General features: G+C 28.1%; 8 protein-coding genes across 9 annotated transcripts; 3 read left to right on the plus strand and 5 right to left on the minus strand.

Moving 5' to 3' along the window:
* Nucleotides 1-18: 18 nt before the first annotated feature.
* OCT59_018007 (uncharacterized protein) lies at nt 19-1,798 on the plus strand (the record flags this gene model as incomplete). Its single annotated transcript, XM_025313622.2, has 8 exons — nt 19-102; nt 167-297; nt 367-512; nt 574-776; nt 855-935; nt 1,020-1,241; nt 1,338-1,350; nt 1,441-1,798. The coding sequence occupies 8 exons, from the start codon at nt 19-21 to the stop codon at nt 1,641-1,643; spliced, it is 1,083 nt and encodes a 360-aa protein (XP_025186958.1). The 3' UTR covers nt 1,644-1,798.
* On the minus strand, nt 1,674-3,501 carry OCT59_018008 (uncharacterized protein). The gene is made up of 3 exons (XM_025329314.2): nt 3,331-3,501; nt 2,847-3,240; nt 1,674-2,773 (listed from the first exon to the last, which is right to left on the minus strand). Exons 1-3 carry the CDS (start codon nt 3,453-3,455, stop codon nt 1,784-1,786), a joined length of 1,509 nt encoding a protein of 502 aa, XP_025186959.1. The 5' UTR covers nt 3,456-3,501; the 3' UTR covers nt 1,674-1,783.
* Nucleotides 3,502-3,672: 171 nt separating this feature from the next.
* On the minus strand, nt 3,673-5,338 carry OCT59_018009 (uncharacterized protein; the record flags this gene model as incomplete). The annotated part of the gene is made up of 7 exons (XM_025313623.2): nt 3,673-3,715; nt 3,803-3,884; nt 4,027-4,388; nt 4,472-4,662; nt 4,739-4,823; nt 4,969-5,099; nt 5,186-5,338. 7 exons carry the CDS (start codon nt 5,336-5,338, stop codon nt 3,673-3,675), a joined length of 1,047 nt encoding a protein of 348 aa, XP_025186960.2.
* A 470-nt stretch (nt 5,339-5,808) lies between these two features.
* OCT59_018010 (uncharacterized protein) lies at nt 5,809-7,621 on the plus strand (the record flags this gene model as incomplete). The annotated part of the gene is made up of 5 exons (XM_025333393.2): nt 5,809-6,514; nt 6,575-6,685; nt 6,759-6,869; nt 6,949-7,045; nt 7,120-7,621. 5 exons carry the CDS (start codon nt 5,809-5,811, stop codon nt 7,436-7,438), a joined length of 1,344 nt encoding a protein of 447 aa, XP_025186961.1. The 3' UTR covers nt 7,439-7,621.
* OCT59_018011 (uncharacterized protein) lies at nt 7,622-10,860 on the minus strand. 2 transcript variants are annotated; one of them, XM_066148477.1, is made up of 14 exons: nt 10,606-10,860; nt 10,422-10,459; nt 9,994-10,342; nt 9,757-9,904; nt 9,492-9,684; nt 9,214-9,408; nt 9,086-9,137; nt 8,957-9,016; nt 8,824-8,878; nt 8,506-8,755; nt 8,284-8,422; nt 8,116-8,217; nt 7,797-8,045; nt 7,622-7,638 (listed from the first exon to the last, which is right to left on the minus strand). In XM_066148477.1, exons 3-13 carry the CDS (start codon nt 10,183-10,185, stop codon nt 7,881-7,883), a joined length of 1,551 nt encoding a protein of 516 aa, XP_066004403.1. In that variant the 5' UTR covers nt 10,186-10,342; nt 10,422-10,459; nt 10,606-10,860; the 3' UTR covers nt 7,622-7,638; nt 7,797-7,880. The 2 variants fall into 2 exon arrangements, with proteins under 2 accessions (XP_066004403.1, XP_066004402.1); XM_066148476.1 differs by having other exon boundaries at nt 9,994-10,197; nt 10,322-10,459.
* Nucleotides 10,861-11,282: 422 nt separating this feature from the next.
* OCT59_018012 (uncharacterized protein) lies at nt 11,283-11,863 on the minus strand. The gene is made up of 3 exons (XM_025313624.2): nt 11,765-11,863; nt 11,570-11,688; nt 11,283-11,479 (listed from the first exon to the last, which is right to left on the minus strand). Exons 1-3 carry the CDS (start codon nt 11,840-11,842, stop codon nt 11,422-11,424), a joined length of 255 nt encoding a protein of 84 aa, XP_025186963.1. The 5' UTR covers nt 11,843-11,863; the 3' UTR covers nt 11,283-11,421.
* A 1,146-nt stretch (nt 11,864-13,009) lies between these two features.
* OCT59_018013 (uncharacterized protein) lies at nt 13,010-13,598 on the minus strand (the record flags this gene model as incomplete). Its single annotated transcript, XM_025313625.2, has 3 exons — nt 13,010-13,238; nt 13,316-13,434; nt 13,506-13,598. 3 exons carry the CDS (start codon nt 13,596-13,598, stop codon nt 13,181-13,183), a joined length of 270 nt encoding a protein of 89 aa, XP_025186964.2. The 3' UTR covers nt 13,010-13,180.
* A 2,324-nt stretch (nt 13,599-15,922) lies between these two features.
* OCT59_018014 (uncharacterized protein) lies at nt 15,923-18,068 on the plus strand (the record flags this gene model as incomplete). The annotated part of the gene is made up of 4 exons (XM_025313627.2): nt 15,923-16,271; nt 16,378-16,413; nt 16,487-17,633; nt 17,704-18,068. The coding sequence occupies 4 exons, from the start codon at nt 15,923-15,925 to the stop codon at nt 17,933-17,935; spliced, it is 1,764 nt and encodes a 587-aa protein (XP_025186966.2). The 3' UTR covers nt 17,936-18,068.
* Nucleotides 18,069-20,352: the final 2,284 nt, after the last annotated feature.

The following is a 20,352-nucleotide window of genomic DNA, read 5'->3' on the forward strand; positions in this document are numbered from 1 at the left end:
TTTATTTTACGCCAAAAGATGGTAGAACCTACTCCATTTATTTTGACTCAATATGGAAGTCTTGAAAATTTAGAAAAATATTGTAGAGATATGCCAAAAATTGTAAATTATCAAAACTATCATTTATGTTTTTAATATATTAAGTTAACATACGTGAATTGAATAGGAGTTACATGCACACATTAATGGTTCTATAAGTCCGGAAACACTTCAACAATTAGTAGAACGAAAGAAAGAAAAGAAACCTCATTTAGCACAATTTACAATACCAAAAAGAAAATTAGACGTAATTAATGAGTACGAAACTTGCAGTGAAAATATATCAATAATTATTTTATCAACTAAAAGGTTTTTTTACGATGACAGGTTTTTTTCTATATTCAATGTCGTGTATCAACTGACCGATGATGATGAGTCAATAGGTTATATTACCGAATCTGTAATTCTTGACTTTAAAAAGGACGGAGTTCAATATTTAGAATTAAGGACAACTCCAAGAAGTGATAAAAATGGTATATTCTAAAATAGTACCCCATTTACATGATCGTATTCTAATAATATTTTTCATAAAAGGGATGATGACAAAAGAATCCTATGTAGGTATCGTTTTGTCAGTTATCCAAAAATTTTCATACTCAGAACACGGAATTATTGTTAAACTGATACTAAGTATAGATCGTCGAAATACCTTGGAAGAAGCTATGGAAACTGTGAATTTAGCTATTAAATATAAAAACAGGGGTGTTGTTGGTGTTGATCTTTGTGGTGATCCTAGCGTGAGTTATTTTTAAAAAAGAATTATAAAAATTTAATCTCTTAAGTATGAATTAAGTATCTTTATTCGTTGATAATAGAAGGGACATATAGATAATGTTAAACCTGCTTTCATAGAAGCAAAAAAACACGGATTGAAAGTTACACTACACTTTGGAGAGGTGAATAATGTTAAGTTCGCATAATCTTTTTTAACCCGTGATTAAGGTTTAAATTAACTCTTTCAAATAATTAACGCGAAAAAGATTGAAGAGAATATACCAGAACATGCGTCAATGCTTGAACTTTCCCCTGATCGTCTTGGTCATGCTACACATCTTGATCCAGAATCAAAGGATTATATCTCTTCAAAGAATATTCCGGTAGAGATGTGTATGACTTCTAATGTGCTAAGTAATACAGTGAAGAATTATCGCGAGCATCATATTCGGGATTTTTTAATAACGGGTTACAAATTTTGTATTTGTGTAAGAAATTTGTTATTGATTTTCTTAATTTTGTCACCGCTTTTTCTTATTCTAACATTTATTCATATATACATATATATATCTTTTGACTATCAGACTGATGATAAAGGTAACGTTATTTACTATAAATTACATGACTTAAAAAGAAAAAAGAAAAAGAAAAAGCTTTTTATTGACGTCAATTATTTGCTGCGTACAGGTGTTTTCTTTTCGGATCTTTCCACTGAATATGCAATTGCCGCTTCAACATTTTCTCTTGATCCAAAAAGTTTATTCGAACTTTCATTTCAAAGTATTGATTGTATATTTGATAACGATGAGACAAAGCTACAATTGCGCAAAATATGGAATGACTGGTATAGCTCAAGCAAAAATTCTTTGTTGACAAATGTCAATGATTGAGATCTTTATGATTGATATTATAAACACATTTTGGATAAATATAAAAATAGTTTATTGATAATCAATGTTATTAAATTACATTTTATTAAGAGACCATACTGAAGTTTTATTATTAAATAGAAAAAAAAAAATAATAATTTTTAAGCCCAATCTAAACTTCTTTCAATAGCTTTTTGCCATGTTTTATATTTTTGTTCACTTTCCTCTTTAGACACTTTAGGAGAAAAAATTGTTCGGTCTTTGCTATTAACTTCATCTAATTCACTAAAAGATTTCCATACACCAACAGCGAAACCGGCAGCAATAGCCGCACCTAAAGCAGTTGTTTCTTTCATTGATGGACGATCTACATCAATTCCAAGAATATCAGATTGAATTTGCATGCAGATATCTGAATTTGTCATACCACCATCTACTTTAAGAGAGGTTATAGGATGACCTGAATCGGTATTCATAGCATCCAAAATTGCGCGTGTTTGGAAACATGCCGCTTCTAAAGTGGCACGAGCAATATGAGACTTATTTGTATATTGAGTGATTCCAACGATACAACCACGAGCATCATCACGCCAATAAGGAGCAAACAAGCCAGAAAAAGCAGTTACAAAGTAGACACCACCAGTGTCATTAACGGAAGCGGCAAGATTATTAATTTCATTAGTTTCATTTATAATACCCAAGTTATCACGAACCCATTTAATTGCTGATCCAGCGACAGCAATTGAACCTTCAAGAGCGTACACTGGTTCCTCATTACCGAATTTATAGCCTACAGTTGTAAGTAGACCAGATTTGGAAATCACAGGGTCTGCACCAGTATTAAATAACATAAAACATCCTGTACCATAAGTGTTTTTCACTTCACCTCGGTTGAAACATTTTTGTCCCACCATGGCAGAATGTTGATCGCCTAGATCACCAGCAATTGGGATTCCCGCCAAACTGGTTATTTTGATATTACCGTATACTTCCGAAGAAGAGCATATTTTTGGGAGAATACATTTTTTAATTCCAAAAAATTTAAGTAATTCATCACTCCATTCTAATTTCTTGATATCCATTAACATTGTTCTGGAGGCATTTGTTACATCAGTAATATGCAATCCACCATCAATTCCGCCGGTTAAATTCTATTTCAGAACACAATGAGATTTAATTAGATAAAAAGTACGTAAATTTTAAAAATAAGTTGTGAAAACCTACATATATAAGCCAAGTATCAACGTTTCCGAATATCATGGTCTCATTTTCATGAGCTTCTTTAACTGTGGATACATTTTCAAGAAGCCACTTAAGTTTTACTGCAGAAAAATAAGTTGAAATAGGAAGTCCACAAAGTTCTTTTAATGCATTTGTTCCATGTTTACTATTTAAATCATGTACCAAATGATGGGTACGAGCATCACACCAAACAATAGCATTACAGAGATGTTTTCCAGTAAATTTATCCCAAACGATAGTAGTCTCTCTTTGATTGGTAACTCCAATAGCCTTAATATCCGTAACGGAATAGCCTTTATCAATAAATTTTTTTAGTCCTTTCTCAATACATTCATAAACTGATTCAAGAATATCAATAGGATCATGTTCAATCCAACTTTTATAAATAAAAAACAAAAAAAAAATAATCAAAATAAAGGTATTAACCCTTTAAAATATTTTTAAATTAAAGTATTGAATAACTAACCCAGGATTAGGATAATATTGAGCAAATTCGACTTGATGATAATCTATCAAAGCACCTTTTGAATCGAATATCAAGAAACGGGAAGAAGTCGTTCCTTGATCTATTGAACCAATAAATGTAGGCATCTTTGTTTATAAAAAATTTTTAAAAATTTATAATAAATTGGGTACACCGATAAACTATTTTTCAAAAAGGGAGTTTCTTTATATATATCTATATTTGATAATCAATCAATTTGTCGATCAAGATTTTTTTTCAGGCCATTCGCACGTGAGGTTAATTAGAAACAAAATTTTGTGTAAAGTATGGTTTTTGACTCGATTTATATATGATCAATGCAAATCAAACATGATTAGCATTACGATTGATAAAGGAGTAAGAACATCTATAATTTGGTAAAAATAAAAATTTTTTTTTTAAATGAATTCGATTTCTTTATATTTTAATGAATTCAACCATAAACTACACTTACATTGGGGTAAAGGATGTTATTGGGGTTATTTGGAACGCAACCAATAGAAATTTCTTTAAAATGATATCGATATATAACTCCCCTATTATAAAAAAAATAAAAAAATAATTCTCATTTTCTTTCTTTTTTTTTTATTAATAAGTAGGTAAGATGCACATTATTTTTATAATGAAATTAACAAATTTAACGATAAGTAGAAACCAATCTAAATTTTAAATGTTCACCAGCAGTTAAGGGTGTTTTTACACCATCAACACCATAAACAATCCCCTTTTCCACATTTATAGAATCCAAATTTTCTAAATATTTACTTGGAATAGGATCTAAACCAACATCATCTTCAGCATGACAAAAATATGCTATGCTATATCTATCAATCATCGAAGTATCGTTATTAAATGTAACACGATGTTTAGTAGATTTAAATAAACCTTTTGACCAATATTCTAATAAATCTGCTATATTAATTAATACACAATCATTAATAACGGGTGCAGGAATCCATTGTTTTGTTGAAGGTAATTCTATTTCTAAACCTCCAACATCTTTTTGAAATAATATTGTCAGAGAACCATAATCTGTATGACTAAATGAGATAAATAAATAAATGTGTATAATTTTTTTTTTGTTAAAACCAAAAAAAAAATTTAAATTTTAAATATGTTTTACCTCCCAGCACGAATATCTTTTTCATCAATATTATGTTTCATAGGTGGATAATGTAAAATTCTTAAAGTATCACCGGAATCATTTTCATACTTATGTCTTTGTTCAAACCAATTTTTACCACCTTCATCTTGTAGAATTTCCAATGATATAGAAAAAGCTTGTAGTATTTTCATACATAATTGGTGACACGTCTGGATAAAAAAAAAATTAAATTTAGGTTAAAGTTATTAAAGAATAAAGAAGGATTTCATTTTCATGATAGAAAACCTTTTCAAATTTATCGATAAATTCTTCTTCAAAACAAGGGGGTAATACTTGTAATTTCTTTCGTATCTTACCAAAATTAAAACATCTTTTTTTTTAAAAAAAAAAATTGAATAAAAATCAATCCTTCTTTTTCTTTCTTTTTTTAAAAAAAAAAATTAAAAAAATTTCCCAGTTAAAAAATTTCCTGGTTAAAAAATTTTCCTTGTTAAATATCTTTCTCATAAACTTACTCTTTCCAATCACCAATTTTCTGATTCGATGGATCAAGCATTTCTTGATGAATGGAAACATATCCTTGATATTTTTCATTTACTGAATATTTTAATTTTTCTTCTTTTGAAAGACTAAAAAATTCTTTTGTCTAAATAATAATTATAATAAATTATAATAAAGATAAAAGTTCAAATTATAAAAAGTTATAATGAATCATTATTTATCCTTACTAACATGTGTAAACATTTTATCAATAATATCTTGCGAAATTCCATGATTTTTTAAATAAAAAAAACCAATAGTTTCACTAGCTTTTTTTATTTCTTTAGAACAATTAACTTGGTCAGTATCAAATAATGAAAAATCAATTATTGGAATTTGTTCCATTGGAAAGAATTTTTTTTTTTAAAAAAAATAATATAATATAACAAAAAATAATAGTAACAAAAATAATAGTGAGTACCAAAAATAATAGTAACAAAAAATAAAACAAAAATAAAACAAAAATAAGACAAAAAATGAAAATGAAATATATTTGATCAATGATCAACCAAAGTCTTACGATTCTTTGAAAGAGAAAAGAGCATTCATTTCATCCTTATCATCCCATTTATACATATGAATTTGTCATAATGTGATTACGAAAATCATATTAAAATGATGATTTCATAAAACTTCAATTTACCCATTCCCGTAATTTTATTTATAATATTATTTATACTATTTTGTAGTTGTCCTACTATTACAGTAAGCACAATGCGTAAATCTTTCATTTTATATTTTAAATGAAAAAATTTATAAATAGCTTAATACGCGCTAAATTAATTAGTTATAGTGTTCACAAAATTAATAAAATCATGAATAGTTCAATAAAACATCAACATAAGCAAGTTTCTCAACAAAAAGAAATTTCTCAACAGGAAGAAATTTCTTCTACCATAGTTAACAATATCAAGCCACAAAAAACTAATTATAAAAAATATTTAACAGATTTCGTTGAATACGCAAATGAAGGAATCCATTCCTCAATAAATTCCCTTCAATCCATTAATATTACACAAAAAATTTCTCATATTTATGAAATGCCATCATCATTTATATTACCAGATGATGATCTATTCGCCCCTACAGTAAAAAAATTCTTAGAAGATTATACATTAGATGATATTTATCATAATATTAATAAATATGGTATAAAAAAAGAATTAGAAATAAAAGGTTATAAAGATATTGTTATTAGTTTTGATACTTCCGATTATTTTGTACATAAATTAAGCTTAACTGATAAATCATTATTGAATTTTACTTCCACAATTAAAAGTATTAATGGCCAATTTTTAATTAATTTATTTATAAGAAAAAAAAAGTTCATCTTAAGTGATTTTAAAACCTATCAAATTTTAAGAAGAATTGAAACTTTTAATGAAAATGATGAAGAAGATAATTTTATTAAAAATATCAAATATATTAACGGCTTTGGTGCTATGGAAGTTTATAAATTTATGGAAAGCCAATTAAATGATAAATATTCATTATATTTAATTGAATGGATTTGTATGCAAGGTACATTATAATTTTATTTACAACTTTAAAAGAATAAAAAGATATTAATCATCTTAATAGATCCATGTAGTAAATTTTCTCAAAACAGACCACAATTTCCAGGTCAAAATTATCCTGGCTTAAGAATTGGTAGAAAAGTTAATAACATGTTGATTGATCTAGCTCATAAAGGTTATTATTAATTTACATTTATTATTATTATATATTTAAAATTATATATATTTATTTATTTTTTTTATAAAAGGTGATGGCTTAAGTAATATTCCTGAAAATTTTCACAATGCTTACATATATCATACGCAAGATTATACCTTTCTTAATCCTGCTTTTCAGGCTTATTTTGATTGTTTGTGTGGTAATTATTTTTCAACTCATCTATTATATTATTAATAATATTTTACTAATAAGTTTCTTTAAAAAAAACATAAATAAAGATTCTTTAAAAAATGATTTAAAAGTTCACGGATTATCAGCTGTATCTTGGGCATTTCATAATGGTCATGTAAAAAATCTTAATGGTGAAATAGAAATGTAAGTTATCACTTAAACTTGCTAATTAATATAGATATAAATGGTAATAATCTAATCCTTTTTATTTGATTTAGATGGAAACCAGAAGAACAAGTATACTCAATATCGTCAAAATTAAGTTCGTATTTTGTTTCTCATGGTTATAAGAGTTTGTATAATATATTTCGTAAACGTGATTATCAAGTCTCAATAGATTGGAATAATGCCAAAGAAATTTGGAAATTTTCTTTAAATCATCAATTTGTTAATTATAATACTGCTGAAGATATTATTTGTAATATTCATAATGAAGATGAAAAAAAGAACGAATTAAATATCATTAAAGATGTTGCAAACGAACATCAACAAAATGGGCAAGAGCATATTTGGATACCTGAAAAATCAAAAATTTAAAGAATATGTTATATATTTTTCTTAATTTTTAAGTCACCTTTATATAAGTATTTATTTATTTTATATATTTCCTCTTTTTAAACAAATTATTTAAATTAATTTATTCCAATATATATATGTAAGTAATATTATACAATAAAATAAATCTTTCTAAAGAGATTAATAGAATCTTTTGTTTTTTTTAAATATGCTAACAAAGTCTATGTCATTCATTAACCGATTTATTTAGAGCAAAATGGAAAAAAAGAAATCTGTTACTATTTTGAGTTTTATAAAACATGTGATACCTTTTCAATGTCCAAAAGAATTCTACAATAAAGCAAAAAAGAGCATATAAAAACTTCAAATCTATACCTACCGAAAAAAAAAAATATTTAATATCATAAAAAGTTTAAAGTAACTACTAATAATAACTTTTTTTGTACAAAATTTATATATATAATTAAAATTTAAATTCTTTATATTTCTTAGTTCCTGAACTTCCAGAACTTGAATCTCTGGCCGCAGCTCGCGAATCTGCAACCTTTTGTCTTTTCTTTGCTTGTTTACTTGCATGTTCAGCAACCATATCGGAAAAATCTTCATGTGCACCTTCGGGTAGAGTAGCCTAAAAAAAATGTAACATAGTTAATAAAACGTTACAAGATAATAAGTGAATTAAAATGTTTATCAACAACCTGTTGAGCTTCTTCAAACTTGGCTCTTAAAGTTTCTTCATCCAGATTAGCCATTTCTGAAGGGTCCAAGGCTACGTCAACACCAGCTCCAACAGCTTTTCGCTGTAATAATGTAATATTATAGATTAGAAATAAATAATAAATGTTTTTATTGAACATCCAAATTACCTTAGTAGTTCCCTTTAATGGTCCTGATGTTGATGTAGATGACAAATCATATACATGTTGTGATCCCATAAATCCTGAAATCGATGCTTCCTTTTGTGGGAGCACTGTGTATAATTGTTTAGGTTCATCTTCATCACTCCTGTATAGGAAATGTTTTTAGGTTATAAGATAATCATGTAATTTTTTTTTTTTTGAATAAATAAATGGGTAATAGGTTCATACTTTTGATATTTTCTTAGTTCGATGAAATCTGGTGTTTCTAAGCCACTCGCTAAGCTTGCCGTATTTGTTGTAGTAGAAGTAGTAGAAGTATTTTGGAATTTTCTCAATTCAATATATTCAGGAGTTTCCAAACCGCTAGGTACACTTGACAAACCGCTAGGAGTGACAAGACCTTCTTGTAACGCTTTAGATGCAGCAGGATCTTCTTCTACCGGTTCTTCCTCTTCCTCTTCCTCCTCTTCTTCCGATTCTACATATGTCATTTTAGGAAATGAAACGATATTCAAAAATAAATAAATTAATTTTATTTTTTCTTACCTTCTTCCTCGTATTCTAGTTCACCCCATAATGAACGTTCAATCGGTTGAACGATCTACGCAAATTAATATAATTTAAACTTAGAATTTAAATTTTATAAACCATAAACGAAAATATATGAAACATGACATACATCTGAGGGAATATCTTGTTGGTAAGTTCCAAAAACATCGCCATATAAAGGTCGATTATACTAAATTAATTAAAAATAAGTTAAATATTTCTAATGAAAAGTAAACAAATTTATTCTATAAAATTTTACCTCATCAACAGGAGGTTTTCCCCAACCACCAGGATGAAATCCCCATTGGGCCCTTAAAATTACATATTTTTTATAATTCATATTTAGTAATCCTTATCCTTGACACATAATAAATAAGAAATATATACCCTTCTGGAATCGGTGCGTTCAATCCGGGAATTTTCAAATTAGGATAACTAGGAGGAGGTCCGTAACGTTGCATTGCAATTAACCATGGTGGAGGAGCAAGCGGAGGCATATTTAAGGCCGCTTTCAGTTCTTCTGAAAGTTGTCCCGGTTTTTTTTCTTTAAGTTTCGTCTCAAATTCTTTGCCTTCGTAATACCTTAACAATAATCACAATATTAAATCAATAAAATTCTTACCATAAATGATTTAGGCATCTGAATTAAACTTGAAAGGACTCACAATTCTCCATGGATTGTTAACTTTGGTTTGGATTGAAATCTGAAAAATGCATCATGTAATTTCTGATAATCAATATCCAGTTTGCCCATCTTGGGCTGTACACGTTCACGTGTCTTTTGCTTCAGTTTTGCCGCGTCTTCCTTCTCTTTAACAGCTTCACGCATTTCCATGATACCAGTATCCTTGATGAAATCTAATTAACAATAAATAAATTATCTTCAATTTGTAGGTCTAGATAAAATCCAAACTATAGAAAATAAAATACCAGGTAAATCAAAAGCCGGCTTTTCTATTCCTCTCTTCCCTTGAAGATATTTCCTTTTTTGTGACCAATGTTGAGGAACTGGAACAGTATTTCTGTAAGCTTTGAGACTAACTAAAAGTTTAGGGTCTGCAGCAGTTACATCTACCCACTTTTATGAAGAAATTTTGAATTATTTATCAAATTTATCATAATTATTATTAATTATTGATTAAAATATAAAAGGAACAAAAATTATACCTCAACAACTTCCGGTCTTTTTACTAATTGTTTCAACTGAGCCACACTCAATCGAGCCAATTTTTTTAGCTTTTTCTTCGATACTTTTTCCTGTTTATCTTCTTCGGTTTCCATATCCGATCCTTCATCTAATTCCTTTGTTTTTATATCGTCTTTGGATTTATTAGTTTCCTCCTTTTCTTCTTCTTTCATCTCTGGCTGTGCCTATATCACCATTATCCAAGTTATTTAGTACATTTTTTCTTTTTTACAAAAAATCATTTCTCAACCAATTACCGTATAAAATATTTAAAATATAGAAACATCTCATTTACTGAGAAAACGATACCTCAGATTCGTTATTGGCGATCTGAAAATGGGCAAAAACCTTTGAGAATTCTTCAAAGTAAGGATCGTTAGATACATCCAGAGGAGGTTGTAATACATACTCAATTTCAACTTTTTCCGAGTCCTCAATGTCTGAAGTCTTCATCGTATTTAATTACAGCACCATAATTTATTATAGTCGAAATTTGCCAATTCATAAGATAAAAGAATAAAAAGATGATTAAGAAAATCAATAAAAAAGAAAAAAGAAAAAAAGAAGAGCTGAAAACATTTTTTAATGATTACCTTGTCTTTTCCATTTTTGACCGTATCATTTGATAACTGAGAATTTTCAATATTATTTGATTTCTTTTTCTTTTTGCGACGTTGTTTATTCTTTTTCTGTTTATTCGAATCCTTTACTTCAACTTCTTGATTAGTTTCTTGAGCTTGTGTGGATTCGACAACATTTGTAGCATCTTCAACAGCTGAATTTGATTCAGCGGCCATTTTAACGAAATCTAATAATTATCGAAATAGATCTGTACAAACGAGACAAATATACAAGCAAATTTTTTTTTTCGATGGGATTGATAGTCAATAGACCATGTTACACAACATTACTACGCCATAAATTTTTTTGATCGGCGCGCGTATTACGGCTATTAAATTATGATATCGTAGACCTCGATATACCGATATAATAATATTAAAAATTTGACATGACAATAAAAATTTTACTTTCTCATTAAATATCGGTATAATTGGTATAATTGTGATATAACGATATTTTTAAAGATTTTCATATGGATTTCAACAAGTCTGTATTAACTATACGGTGTATAGAGAGTTAATATTGCAGACGGTGCACTGCGTACAATTAGGGTCATATCGTACCCATTATCATGATACTTCTACCTTGACCAGAATATATTGTAAAATACGGTTGCAAAATGCACATATATCACGCGACGTACAAAATTCTCATTAATGACATTTTAGGTTTTTTAAAAGTTACTTTAATGATAAAATACAAGAATCAACAATTATGTGAAAATGAATACAAATAAAATAGAAGTATTTAGTTCCCCTCTTTATTTTAGATGAAAAAATGCTCACTATTTAAGGTATAGCTTGGTACCATGATGACTCTTGATATCTTTGGCGATCAGATGCGAAACTAATTTAAAAAAAAGTTAATAAATGAGAAAGTAGCGAGAAAGCAAAAAAGCAAAACATAATAATATATATGAAATTATTTGAGTATTACAAATAAGCAACTAAACCGAAGACTTGAAAAATCATAATTAAGAGGGACCATAAAAACTTATCCATAGTACGACGATTACTCTTAATGATGTCTATGATAGCCAAAGCATCGAGAAATAACTAAAAAAATGAAATTATCCATAAGTAAGCATTATTGAAAACAGTTTTATTAAAACATATTTACATAAATACATACAATAAAGTAAAGAAGATAGTCAGGAATACAAAAATAAATGTCTAAAAAGTAGTTACAATATTTATTTCCTAATTCCATTATTAAAACTAGAAAGAGTTTAAAAAAAAAAGAAAAAAATCAAAAAAATCGAAGTTAACCCATTTATTTACAAATTTGGAATTGTATCATAAGAGCTTATATAAATATTGAAACTAGAAATATTATAGGACACCATACTACTAAATTTCCTGCTGAAAACTAGTTTACGCTTTAATATGTTATTATAATTTATGATCTACATTAATTTAACCATTCCTGCAGTTTATATAAAAATGTTTTTATATTGTAAAAACCAAAATACTACTTTGATACAGAACTGAAGTGTTAGGAAAAGATACTTTTTCTTTTCAAACCAAGCTGTAATTATTGGAAAGAATAACCTATAGTTTGAATTTCATAAAAAAAAATACTAATTTAAAAATATTTTAATAACAATTATAATTTATTAAATTTGCAATATATTAAGTATAATATATGGCAATATGATTTTGGAAAGAAATTAATATATGCAGAAAAGTGATTCTTAGTAGTAAAAAGTTTATTAAAATGGAAAAGGATTTTATTTTTATTTAAAAAATTTTATTCTTTTCATTTTACTTCATTAAATTCAAATTATTTTATAATTTTTAAGTTTAAAATAATAAATAATATGTAAATTATTACAGTTTTATTAAAAAATAATTCTCATTTAACTAATTTTATACTGCTTATTTAAAAAATACTAAATGTATAATTTATTACCAATATTTTTTAATAAAAAATTACATTATTATATTATATTATTATATTATTGCAGTTATAATATTTAGAAGTAAGGAATTAATGAAATTAAAGTTTATTAATTTTTTACTTTTTTTTAAATAATTGGATAATTTATATATTTATGGGTATTACTAAAGTTCACCAGTAGTGATACTAGCATTATAATATACTTTTTGGCCAGAATTAAAAATCTATAAAATATTGGCCGGCATTACATCATAAATTCACTACTGGTGACCATCACCACTGGTGATATTTAGTATTACCCTATAAGATATTTACAAAATCAAACATCATATGACTTACAAGTTCCCATTTATTGACGTTTTAGGAAAGAGACAATAAAGTTAGAGAAAAAAAGTCTTTCGTATCGTAGCCCATATAGGCTACAGAGAGACAAAATTACATTGTTCATTTTTATCTAACTAGATAGTTCATTCATATAGATGTTTATACATTTTTATGTTTATTGTAACTTCATTTTTATTTCACTTTTGTCCTTGTTTCTTTAGGTAATAAAATAAAAATAAAATTTATTATTTCACAAATTATATTGTAAATGTGTATAAATAGCAAAATAGTGAGTATTTAGTTCCATCTTTCGGTTATCATTATTTAGGCTATATTTCGGTACCATGTGGACCGTTGATATCTTTTGCGGTCGGAAAAAAAACTGAAAAAATTATTATTAATTAATTATATGTAAACGGTGAGAAAAGGCAGAACATAATTTATATGAAAATTATATACAAATAAGCAATTAATCCGAAAACTTGGAAAAACAAAATCAAGAGAACCCATAATAATTTGTCCCCATCACTACGTCTACTCCTGATTATTTCTACAATAGCTAAACCATCGAGAAGAAACTAAATAATTGAAATAATCCATAATTATTAATTTTTGATAACGTTCAAAATCATATACCATAAATACATACAAAAGCTAGAAAAAAAATGCTATTAAAACAAAGTGTTATTCCCAAAAATTCGTCACAATGCCAATCTCGAACAATGGTTAATAAATTATCCATTTTTAAAGCAAATTGTATTTTCGCGTTTTTTTTTTAAAATCAAGCAGCAGAGTTAAGTATTTATGTTATTTTTTGCGATCATGAGAATGTGGGAATATTGTGGAACACTCGGCTCAGTATTACGTATTACCTTCATTCTCAATTATTATTGGCTGGTTTAACTGTCAATATTAATCCATTTAAAATGAAAAGCATTTTCATATTACTCATTTAATTTTACTATTAAAATTTTAAAACATATAATTATAAATTAATATATAAAAGCAAAATATGCACTAATTCCTTTCAATTTAATGATTTAACTATCATTAGATTCATCTCATTAATGAATCTAATGAGCTATATTTTATTGGTTTCTGATTACTGGTTAAAGAAAAATTAAAAAAAACCGAATTTTTAATTTTTTTTTTTTTATGACCTAAAACTTAATCTGGACCTGACCTAAACCTGATGTTTCAGATCAGATAATTAACTTCTGATTTAATTTGACACATAGTTTATTAATATAATACTTTTTATTTAAATTAATTTTATTAATAATTGAAAGAGTAATTTTAAAGTTTTTATTCTTATTAATAAATAAATTTACTAATAATTAAAAAAAAAATATTATTTTTATTTTTTTACAATTTAAAACCTGTTTTTATATATAATAAAGAACAGTGGAAACTGTAAAAGAGTGAGACGTGCATCACACATGTAAACGTGAACAAAACCAGTGGCAGAAATAATTATAAAAATATCAGATGATTGTCATATGACATATCGGAAGTATATATCTTATTATTGTTAAAATATCAGTGTAATATTATTATACTCTGATATTTAATGATATTTCTTCAAAAATCAGTTTTATTATTAGTAAAAAATCATTGACATATCAAATATTGATACTTATATCGGGTTTATAATATCTGACCGATATTTTCCCGCTTCCTCTGCCTAATCTCATCACTAACCTTTTTCTTATGTACCTCATCCAAGAAAGCATCCGTTTTCCTATCATCTTCGCAAAGTGAAGGGCTGGAAGGTACTGTTATCTCTGGTACAATAACATTTGCTTCACAAACAGGCGTATGTTGTTTGAGCTAAGCCATGTCTGAGTCAGGTACGTTGGCAGGTGATACCTCTGGTATCGGTTCTTCTTTGTTAAAGCAACCTTTTCATGAAAGGAACAATCCATTTCCTCATTCATCGACGATTTCCCGTGATTCTCTGTAACCGAATTGAAGTTAGATGAACTGCTGTTACTGTTATTAAAAGAATTAGTTACCTTGGTAACATTATCATTTTGCATCTGTCTCTGTTCCACTTTCGTGATTCTATCTCTAAACTCAGCATTCTCAGATTCAAGTTTAGTGGTAACTGCCCTATTTTACTCTAGCTCCACGATTATGACATTAAGTTTGCCAATCTTGACTGAATAATGCGATATAGTTTTCTCCAGCTCATCAGTTCTTGCCTTAAGCTCCTGTCTCAGCTTCATTTTCTCAACCTCATCCTCAGCAACCTTCTCTCTAAGTTTTGGAATTTTAGCATTCTCGGCCTAAACTTCTTCCTATCTTCCTAAGCTCAGCAATCTCAGCTAAGAGCTTGGCATTTAATTCTCTCAATGAATCAATGGATTGCATGTTCGATAATAATTTTTTATATAAGATGTAATAATTCAAAAGTTCGTCAGCATAGATATAAATGAGGCAATGCCTCACTGTTAAATATGGCTTTATTGATACAGAAATAATTTACATGATTCGATGATATTTACAAAATGAAATGGCGTTTCAGACCACACCAGTGTTTCGTTCATACACTAACACAATATCTCAATTAAAAATATTGACCTTAGTAAAACTCACTGAAAGTTTATGTTCCGCCTAATAAGCATCGAAATTCCTGAACAAAAAAATAGATATTAGCTTTGCAAACTCTGAGTCGCTTCCTTGCAAATGCACAATTATCTTAATTGCTGCTCATAACGTGAGAAATCTCACATCGCACAGGGTTACTACGCTTCCGGTCTGTGTTGCACACAAAAAGCCACATTAGTCAAATTCGGCCATTCGTACGACTGAAAAATTAAATAAATACCCTGAGAATTTAGTCGGAGAATCAAAAATCTAATGAGTAATGATAAAACCGTATTTCTTGTACTGATAATTACTTTTTTACTACTATACTTATTAATTTTTTGCTGTATTACGCCACAACAAGCCATCAAAAGTTTTATGCAAGAGTCTATCAGTCACGATGTATCCAGAAAAGTATATAAAGTATATATATACTTTAGACTTCTCTAAAGAACTTATCGCTTTTACAGAAACAAAATGTCATTATCATTAAACTGTTTGGTACTAGGACGAACTTCTAAAGATGTTATCACTACGTACATTGGCGAATACTCTGAAATTAATGGTGTTAAAGTCAACTCTGATGATTTGACCGTTGCAAGCTTTAAAAAACTTCTCCTTTGTGAAGAAGAACTTCAAGGGTTGACCAAAATGGATATTTGGAAAGTCGAACTCGACCTTAAGAGCTTTAAAGATACAATTTATACCGAAGATGAGATTAAAAAAATCGGCACGATGATGGAACCTGCGTATGTACTTAAAGAATATTTTCAAGATGATAAAAAACCTAAGCCAAATTACATTCATATCTTCATAGTCCCCTCTGGTAAGTGTCTCCCAATGGTTTGCCTCTTGAACAAGAAATTTGCAGTAACAAAATATAGTGTTCCTTTATTTTCTTGATGCTTATGTAATTGATCTTCTGTTTTTAGCCTCTGACTTTCCAAACAAAAGGACAAAGCTCGAAGGTTTGATGTTTTAGATCTAGGCTTGAACTTTAATGTTAACAGCTAACTCACATTTTAACTATCTCTATCTTAGATAGGACAACAGATTTTTTAAATGAGCTCTTGTGTCCCTTTGATACTGAAATTGATTGTACTAATGTTGAGCAGTTCCTTTCGGCAAAACTACCACTTAAATTGCCGTGTGTACCTGGTCTTGTTACGGGCTATACTGACGTAATTGAAGACATATTTTCAAGCTCTATTTATTCTCCTAGATTAAGTTTGATTGTTAGTGAAGTTATGGGCACATCATTTAAACAAATTTCTGGTGGGGAGGCAACAACTTTGGGAAATATTAATATTCATATTAAGAAAATTATTGAACTTGCCCAAGAATATGCAGAGAATTGTAGTGATTTAGATTTGGATCGTAACAAGACTTCATCCACTACCACAGAACTTCCGAGAGATCGACCAGATATGGCAATCTATTATAAGAACGTGCTTTTTATGATGGGCGAGGAGAAAGACCTTGATACTAGATTGAAAGATGCAGAAAGACAATTAGATGGATATTTTGACTTTTGGAATCCACTTGCCTTTGGTAGATTGCCATTTGTTATGGCTTTTGTAGCAGCCGGTATAAAATTGCAATTTTACTATTATTATCCGAACAACAACAATGTACCAGTACGTGTGAGAATTGGTAACACTATAAATCTTGGAACTTCAAATCGAATGAATAACTTTAAGGCACTTCAATATACAATCAATGCTATTCGGATTATTCGGACTTGGGATCACAAGCAGTATATACAACATCCGAAGATAAAGTTATATAAAGTGATCCACCAAAGAAATGATACCACCGTCACAATAAACCCCAAAAAAGTAATTAAAAAAGTACAAATTGAGAACCGGGAGCCCACCTATAAAGATTTCCTTAAATATTTTTACAACAATATTTTTCCAAAATTAAATAATTATAAGTTACTTGAATCAAAATTTCATGCAAGATGGATATATTTAGTATTTGCACCAGTTGGATATATGACAATTCCTAAAGATGAAGATGAGCTGCGATATGCTATATGGAGTGTACTTAAAGTTGTAATGATCCTTCACGCAAATGAGATTGTTCATCGGGACATTCGTTGGGAAAACATCATGAGACTTACAGATAATAGTTGGATTTTAATTGACTTCGAAGAAGCTGCTCCAATCGGAAGAGGTAACCGAAGGTAATAATGATAATGGACTTATTTGGCGTGTATCAAATATTATTAACTAATTTTTACTATTTTGTTATAGTACACCTACATTAAATATTGCGGCTCCGGAATATAGAGGTGTGGAATCCGATCCATGCCGAGCAGCAGGTGATATCTGGATGATTGGAAACCTTTTGGACGATCCGATAATTAATCGAATTCAGCTTTCTGAAAGTGCTAGAAATTTTCGGGATAGATTGACACAACAAAATCATAGTGAAAGACCATCTGCAGCAGATGCCATTGATGACGACTGGTTTAGCGATATGTAAAGATAAAATGTTTAGCATAGATTTACAGTATTAGTGTATTTTCGTAGTTGTAAGACTTTCTAGATTTTTACTATCATATTTGGGTATCAAAATGATGTAATACAAAACAAATAAAAAATTAATATGCAATGAAAATCGCATCTTTATTATCTTTATTATTTTTGTAAAATAAATGCCAGTACCAACTGGAGTAGTGATATTTAAAGGGAGGTGTTTAATAGTGACATATATAGCGTGTTAAAATAATATTTGATATTTATAGTATTTATAGTGATATACTAAAGACAAATATATATATTAAAACTAAATTATTTTTTAGCTTGACGTCAGCCTTTTGGCTGCCCTTTTTTTTGCCTTTTATTTTGGTGTTCTTATGGAGCTTCAAATGTATATGGGAAGGCGGATGCATAAAAAATCACAGGCGCAATAAGAATCACATAAAGGTGTGATATAGACGCAAGGCAGATTAAAAAAATGATGAGATGTTTATTAAGGATTTAACATAAGATATAAGTGTTATAATAGAAAGATGATTCTGATACATTATGCTAACAGTAACAAAATTTTCAGTGAAATTGACCTGTGTTTGTTTGATTAATAGATCATTTAAACAACAGATTAATTAATGTTGGTCTCCATAAATAGTTGTAAGTCCAAAAGTCAAGCAAATATAATGGTTGTAAATCAGAATTACCATCTTTTAGCTAACCACAATAGTGTAGTATTTACAGCCAATTTACAGCTTACATTTATAATATTACAACTACTAAAGGTTGTAATTTGATATACTGTATAGTAATGCAGGTTTGTTTCAACAAACTAGAATGTTTTCCTTATGCAAGTCTCCATGCACATATTCTGAATCATGCAAAATATTTTCAACCACTTTATTGATTTCTCCTTTCAGCTCATTAGTAAGGTTGCTTGCCGAAACCTAGGGGTTTAGGCAAGATGGCGTTTCGCCGAAAAGCGAAATTCTGCCGAAACTATATTAAAGTTATATTAAAAAACTGGCGAAACTTTGGAGAAAGGCGAAACTGCCGAAACTTATTATAAATGCCGAAACTGCCGAAACTCTGCCGAAACTATAATAAATCTATAGTAAAATTTTGACGAAACTAATCGTAGGATTTTGAAGAGGTTTAGACAAGCAACCTTACTCATTAGTCAGATAATAATTGATTCACTATATTTTGACAAGCTTCTTCACTAGTATAAATATAAAATCTATCAGCAGAAATTGTAGGTGAAGGCATTATCTTTGCATTCTTGGTCTTCTTTGCAGAGGTCCTCAAACATACCAAAACTGATTAACAGGTACGATGTTTGTAGCTATTGGTGGTCAGTGATTGTTATGCCTGTACCACTTGTTGGATTCACCCAGCTTTGATGGTGTTGATAACTTATCTATAATATCGGCATATGATCCATGGTAAGATTATATGTTGGGTCAATAAATTATTCATAATCAACTAATGCAAAGTATCATTTACTTTACGTCTAATATTTTGATAGGATTTATAAAACTAACTCAATAAAGTCTTGCTTTGAGGTCAAATCCACTTTTTTATTATCATTAATAAATTCATAATCTTTCACTAGAACTACAATAACATGAAATGTGTTTTTTGAGGGAAGACAAGAAAGAAAAGCATAAGATTAAATCAACATATAATATCATATGACCTATATGACTTACATAAGTTATTTGTCATGTGACTTATAACTTGTAACTTTGTCATAAGATTCTTAATTCTGGCCAACATTATAAATTTGGCCAGTACATATTGACCTTAATAAAAACATTTAATAATCATCAATCATCTTTGACTTATATATGTATTTTTGGGATTCTATATAGTTTATTATATTTTAGAAACAAAAGTTTTAATTGATAGTAATATATTAAAACTAATAGAAAATAAAAAGAAATATGATAAATATTTTAATTGGAATGATATTATTGTAAAAATAAATGTTAAATTGTATATTGCAAAGTAATTGGTAAAATGAAAAATAAAATAACAATTATTGGAAATTATTAATATATTTTATTGTGAATTTTCGTATTAAAAAAATTTATAAGGTTATATGATTTGATTGCTTTTTTTTGAATAATTTATAAAGTTACATATTGTAAAGCTATTATAAAATTTTTGACCTTTCTTATTACCTATATATATTGTATATTGCTTGAGATTATACTAATATATACATAAAATTTTTATTTTAGAAAGTTTTATAAAATTTATTTCATAGTATACACTAATAAGTGTGTAAAAATTTTCATATAAATTTATTTTAGATTATTATAAAATGAGATATGAAGTATGAATATTTATCTTGAAATTTTTTATAACAAAAAAATAAAAAAATGATATAAAAATAAGTTATCAAATATTGATAATTGATTTATT

The sequence above is a fragment of the Rhizophagus irregularis genome, chromosome 27 (assembly GCF_026210795.1).
Source record: "Rhizophagus irregularis chromosome 27, complete sequence".
NCBI lineage: Eukaryota > Fungi > Glomeromycota > Glomeromycetes > Glomerales > Glomeraceae > Rhizophagus > Rhizophagus irregularis.

Bases quoted from the DNA above. Each gene is read 5' to 3' on its own strand.
- OCT59_018008 (XM_025329314.2), bottom strand. From the start codon at position 3,455: ATGCCTACATTTATTGGTTCAATAGATCAAGGAACGACTTCTTCCCGT. The intron at 3,241-3,330 runs GTTAGTTATTCA...TATTTATAAAAG, and splicing joins CAATATTATCCTAATCCTGG to TTGGATTGAACATGATCCTA. The intron at 2,774-2,846 runs GTAGGTTTTCAC...GTTCTGAAATAG, and splicing joins TTGATACTTGGCTTATATAT to AATTTAACCGGCGGAATTGA.
- OCT59_018011 (XM_066148476.1), bottom strand. From the start codon at position 10,809: ATGGCCGCTGAATCAAATTCAGCTGTTGAAGATGCTACAAATGTTGTC. The intron at 9,685-9,756 runs GTATTTTATTTT...ATTGTTAATTAG, and splicing joins GCCGGCTTTTGATTTACCTG to ATTTCATCAAGGATACTGGT. The intron at 9,017-9,085 runs GTAAAATTTTAT...TAATTAATTTAG, and splicing joins GAAAACCTCCTGTTGATGAG to TATAATCGACCTTTATATGG.
- OCT59_018012 (XM_025313624.2), bottom strand. From the start codon at position 11,842: ATGGAATTAGGAAATAAATATTGTAACTACTTTTTAGACATTTATTTT. The intron at 11,689-11,764 runs GTATGTATTTAT...TCATTTTTTTAG, and splicing joins ACTATCTTCTTTACTTTATT to TTATTTCTCGATGCTTTGGC. The intron at 11,480-11,569 runs GTAATACTCAAA...TTTTTAAATTAG, and splicing joins TTCGGTTTAGTTGCTTATTT to TTTCGCATCTGATCGCCAAA.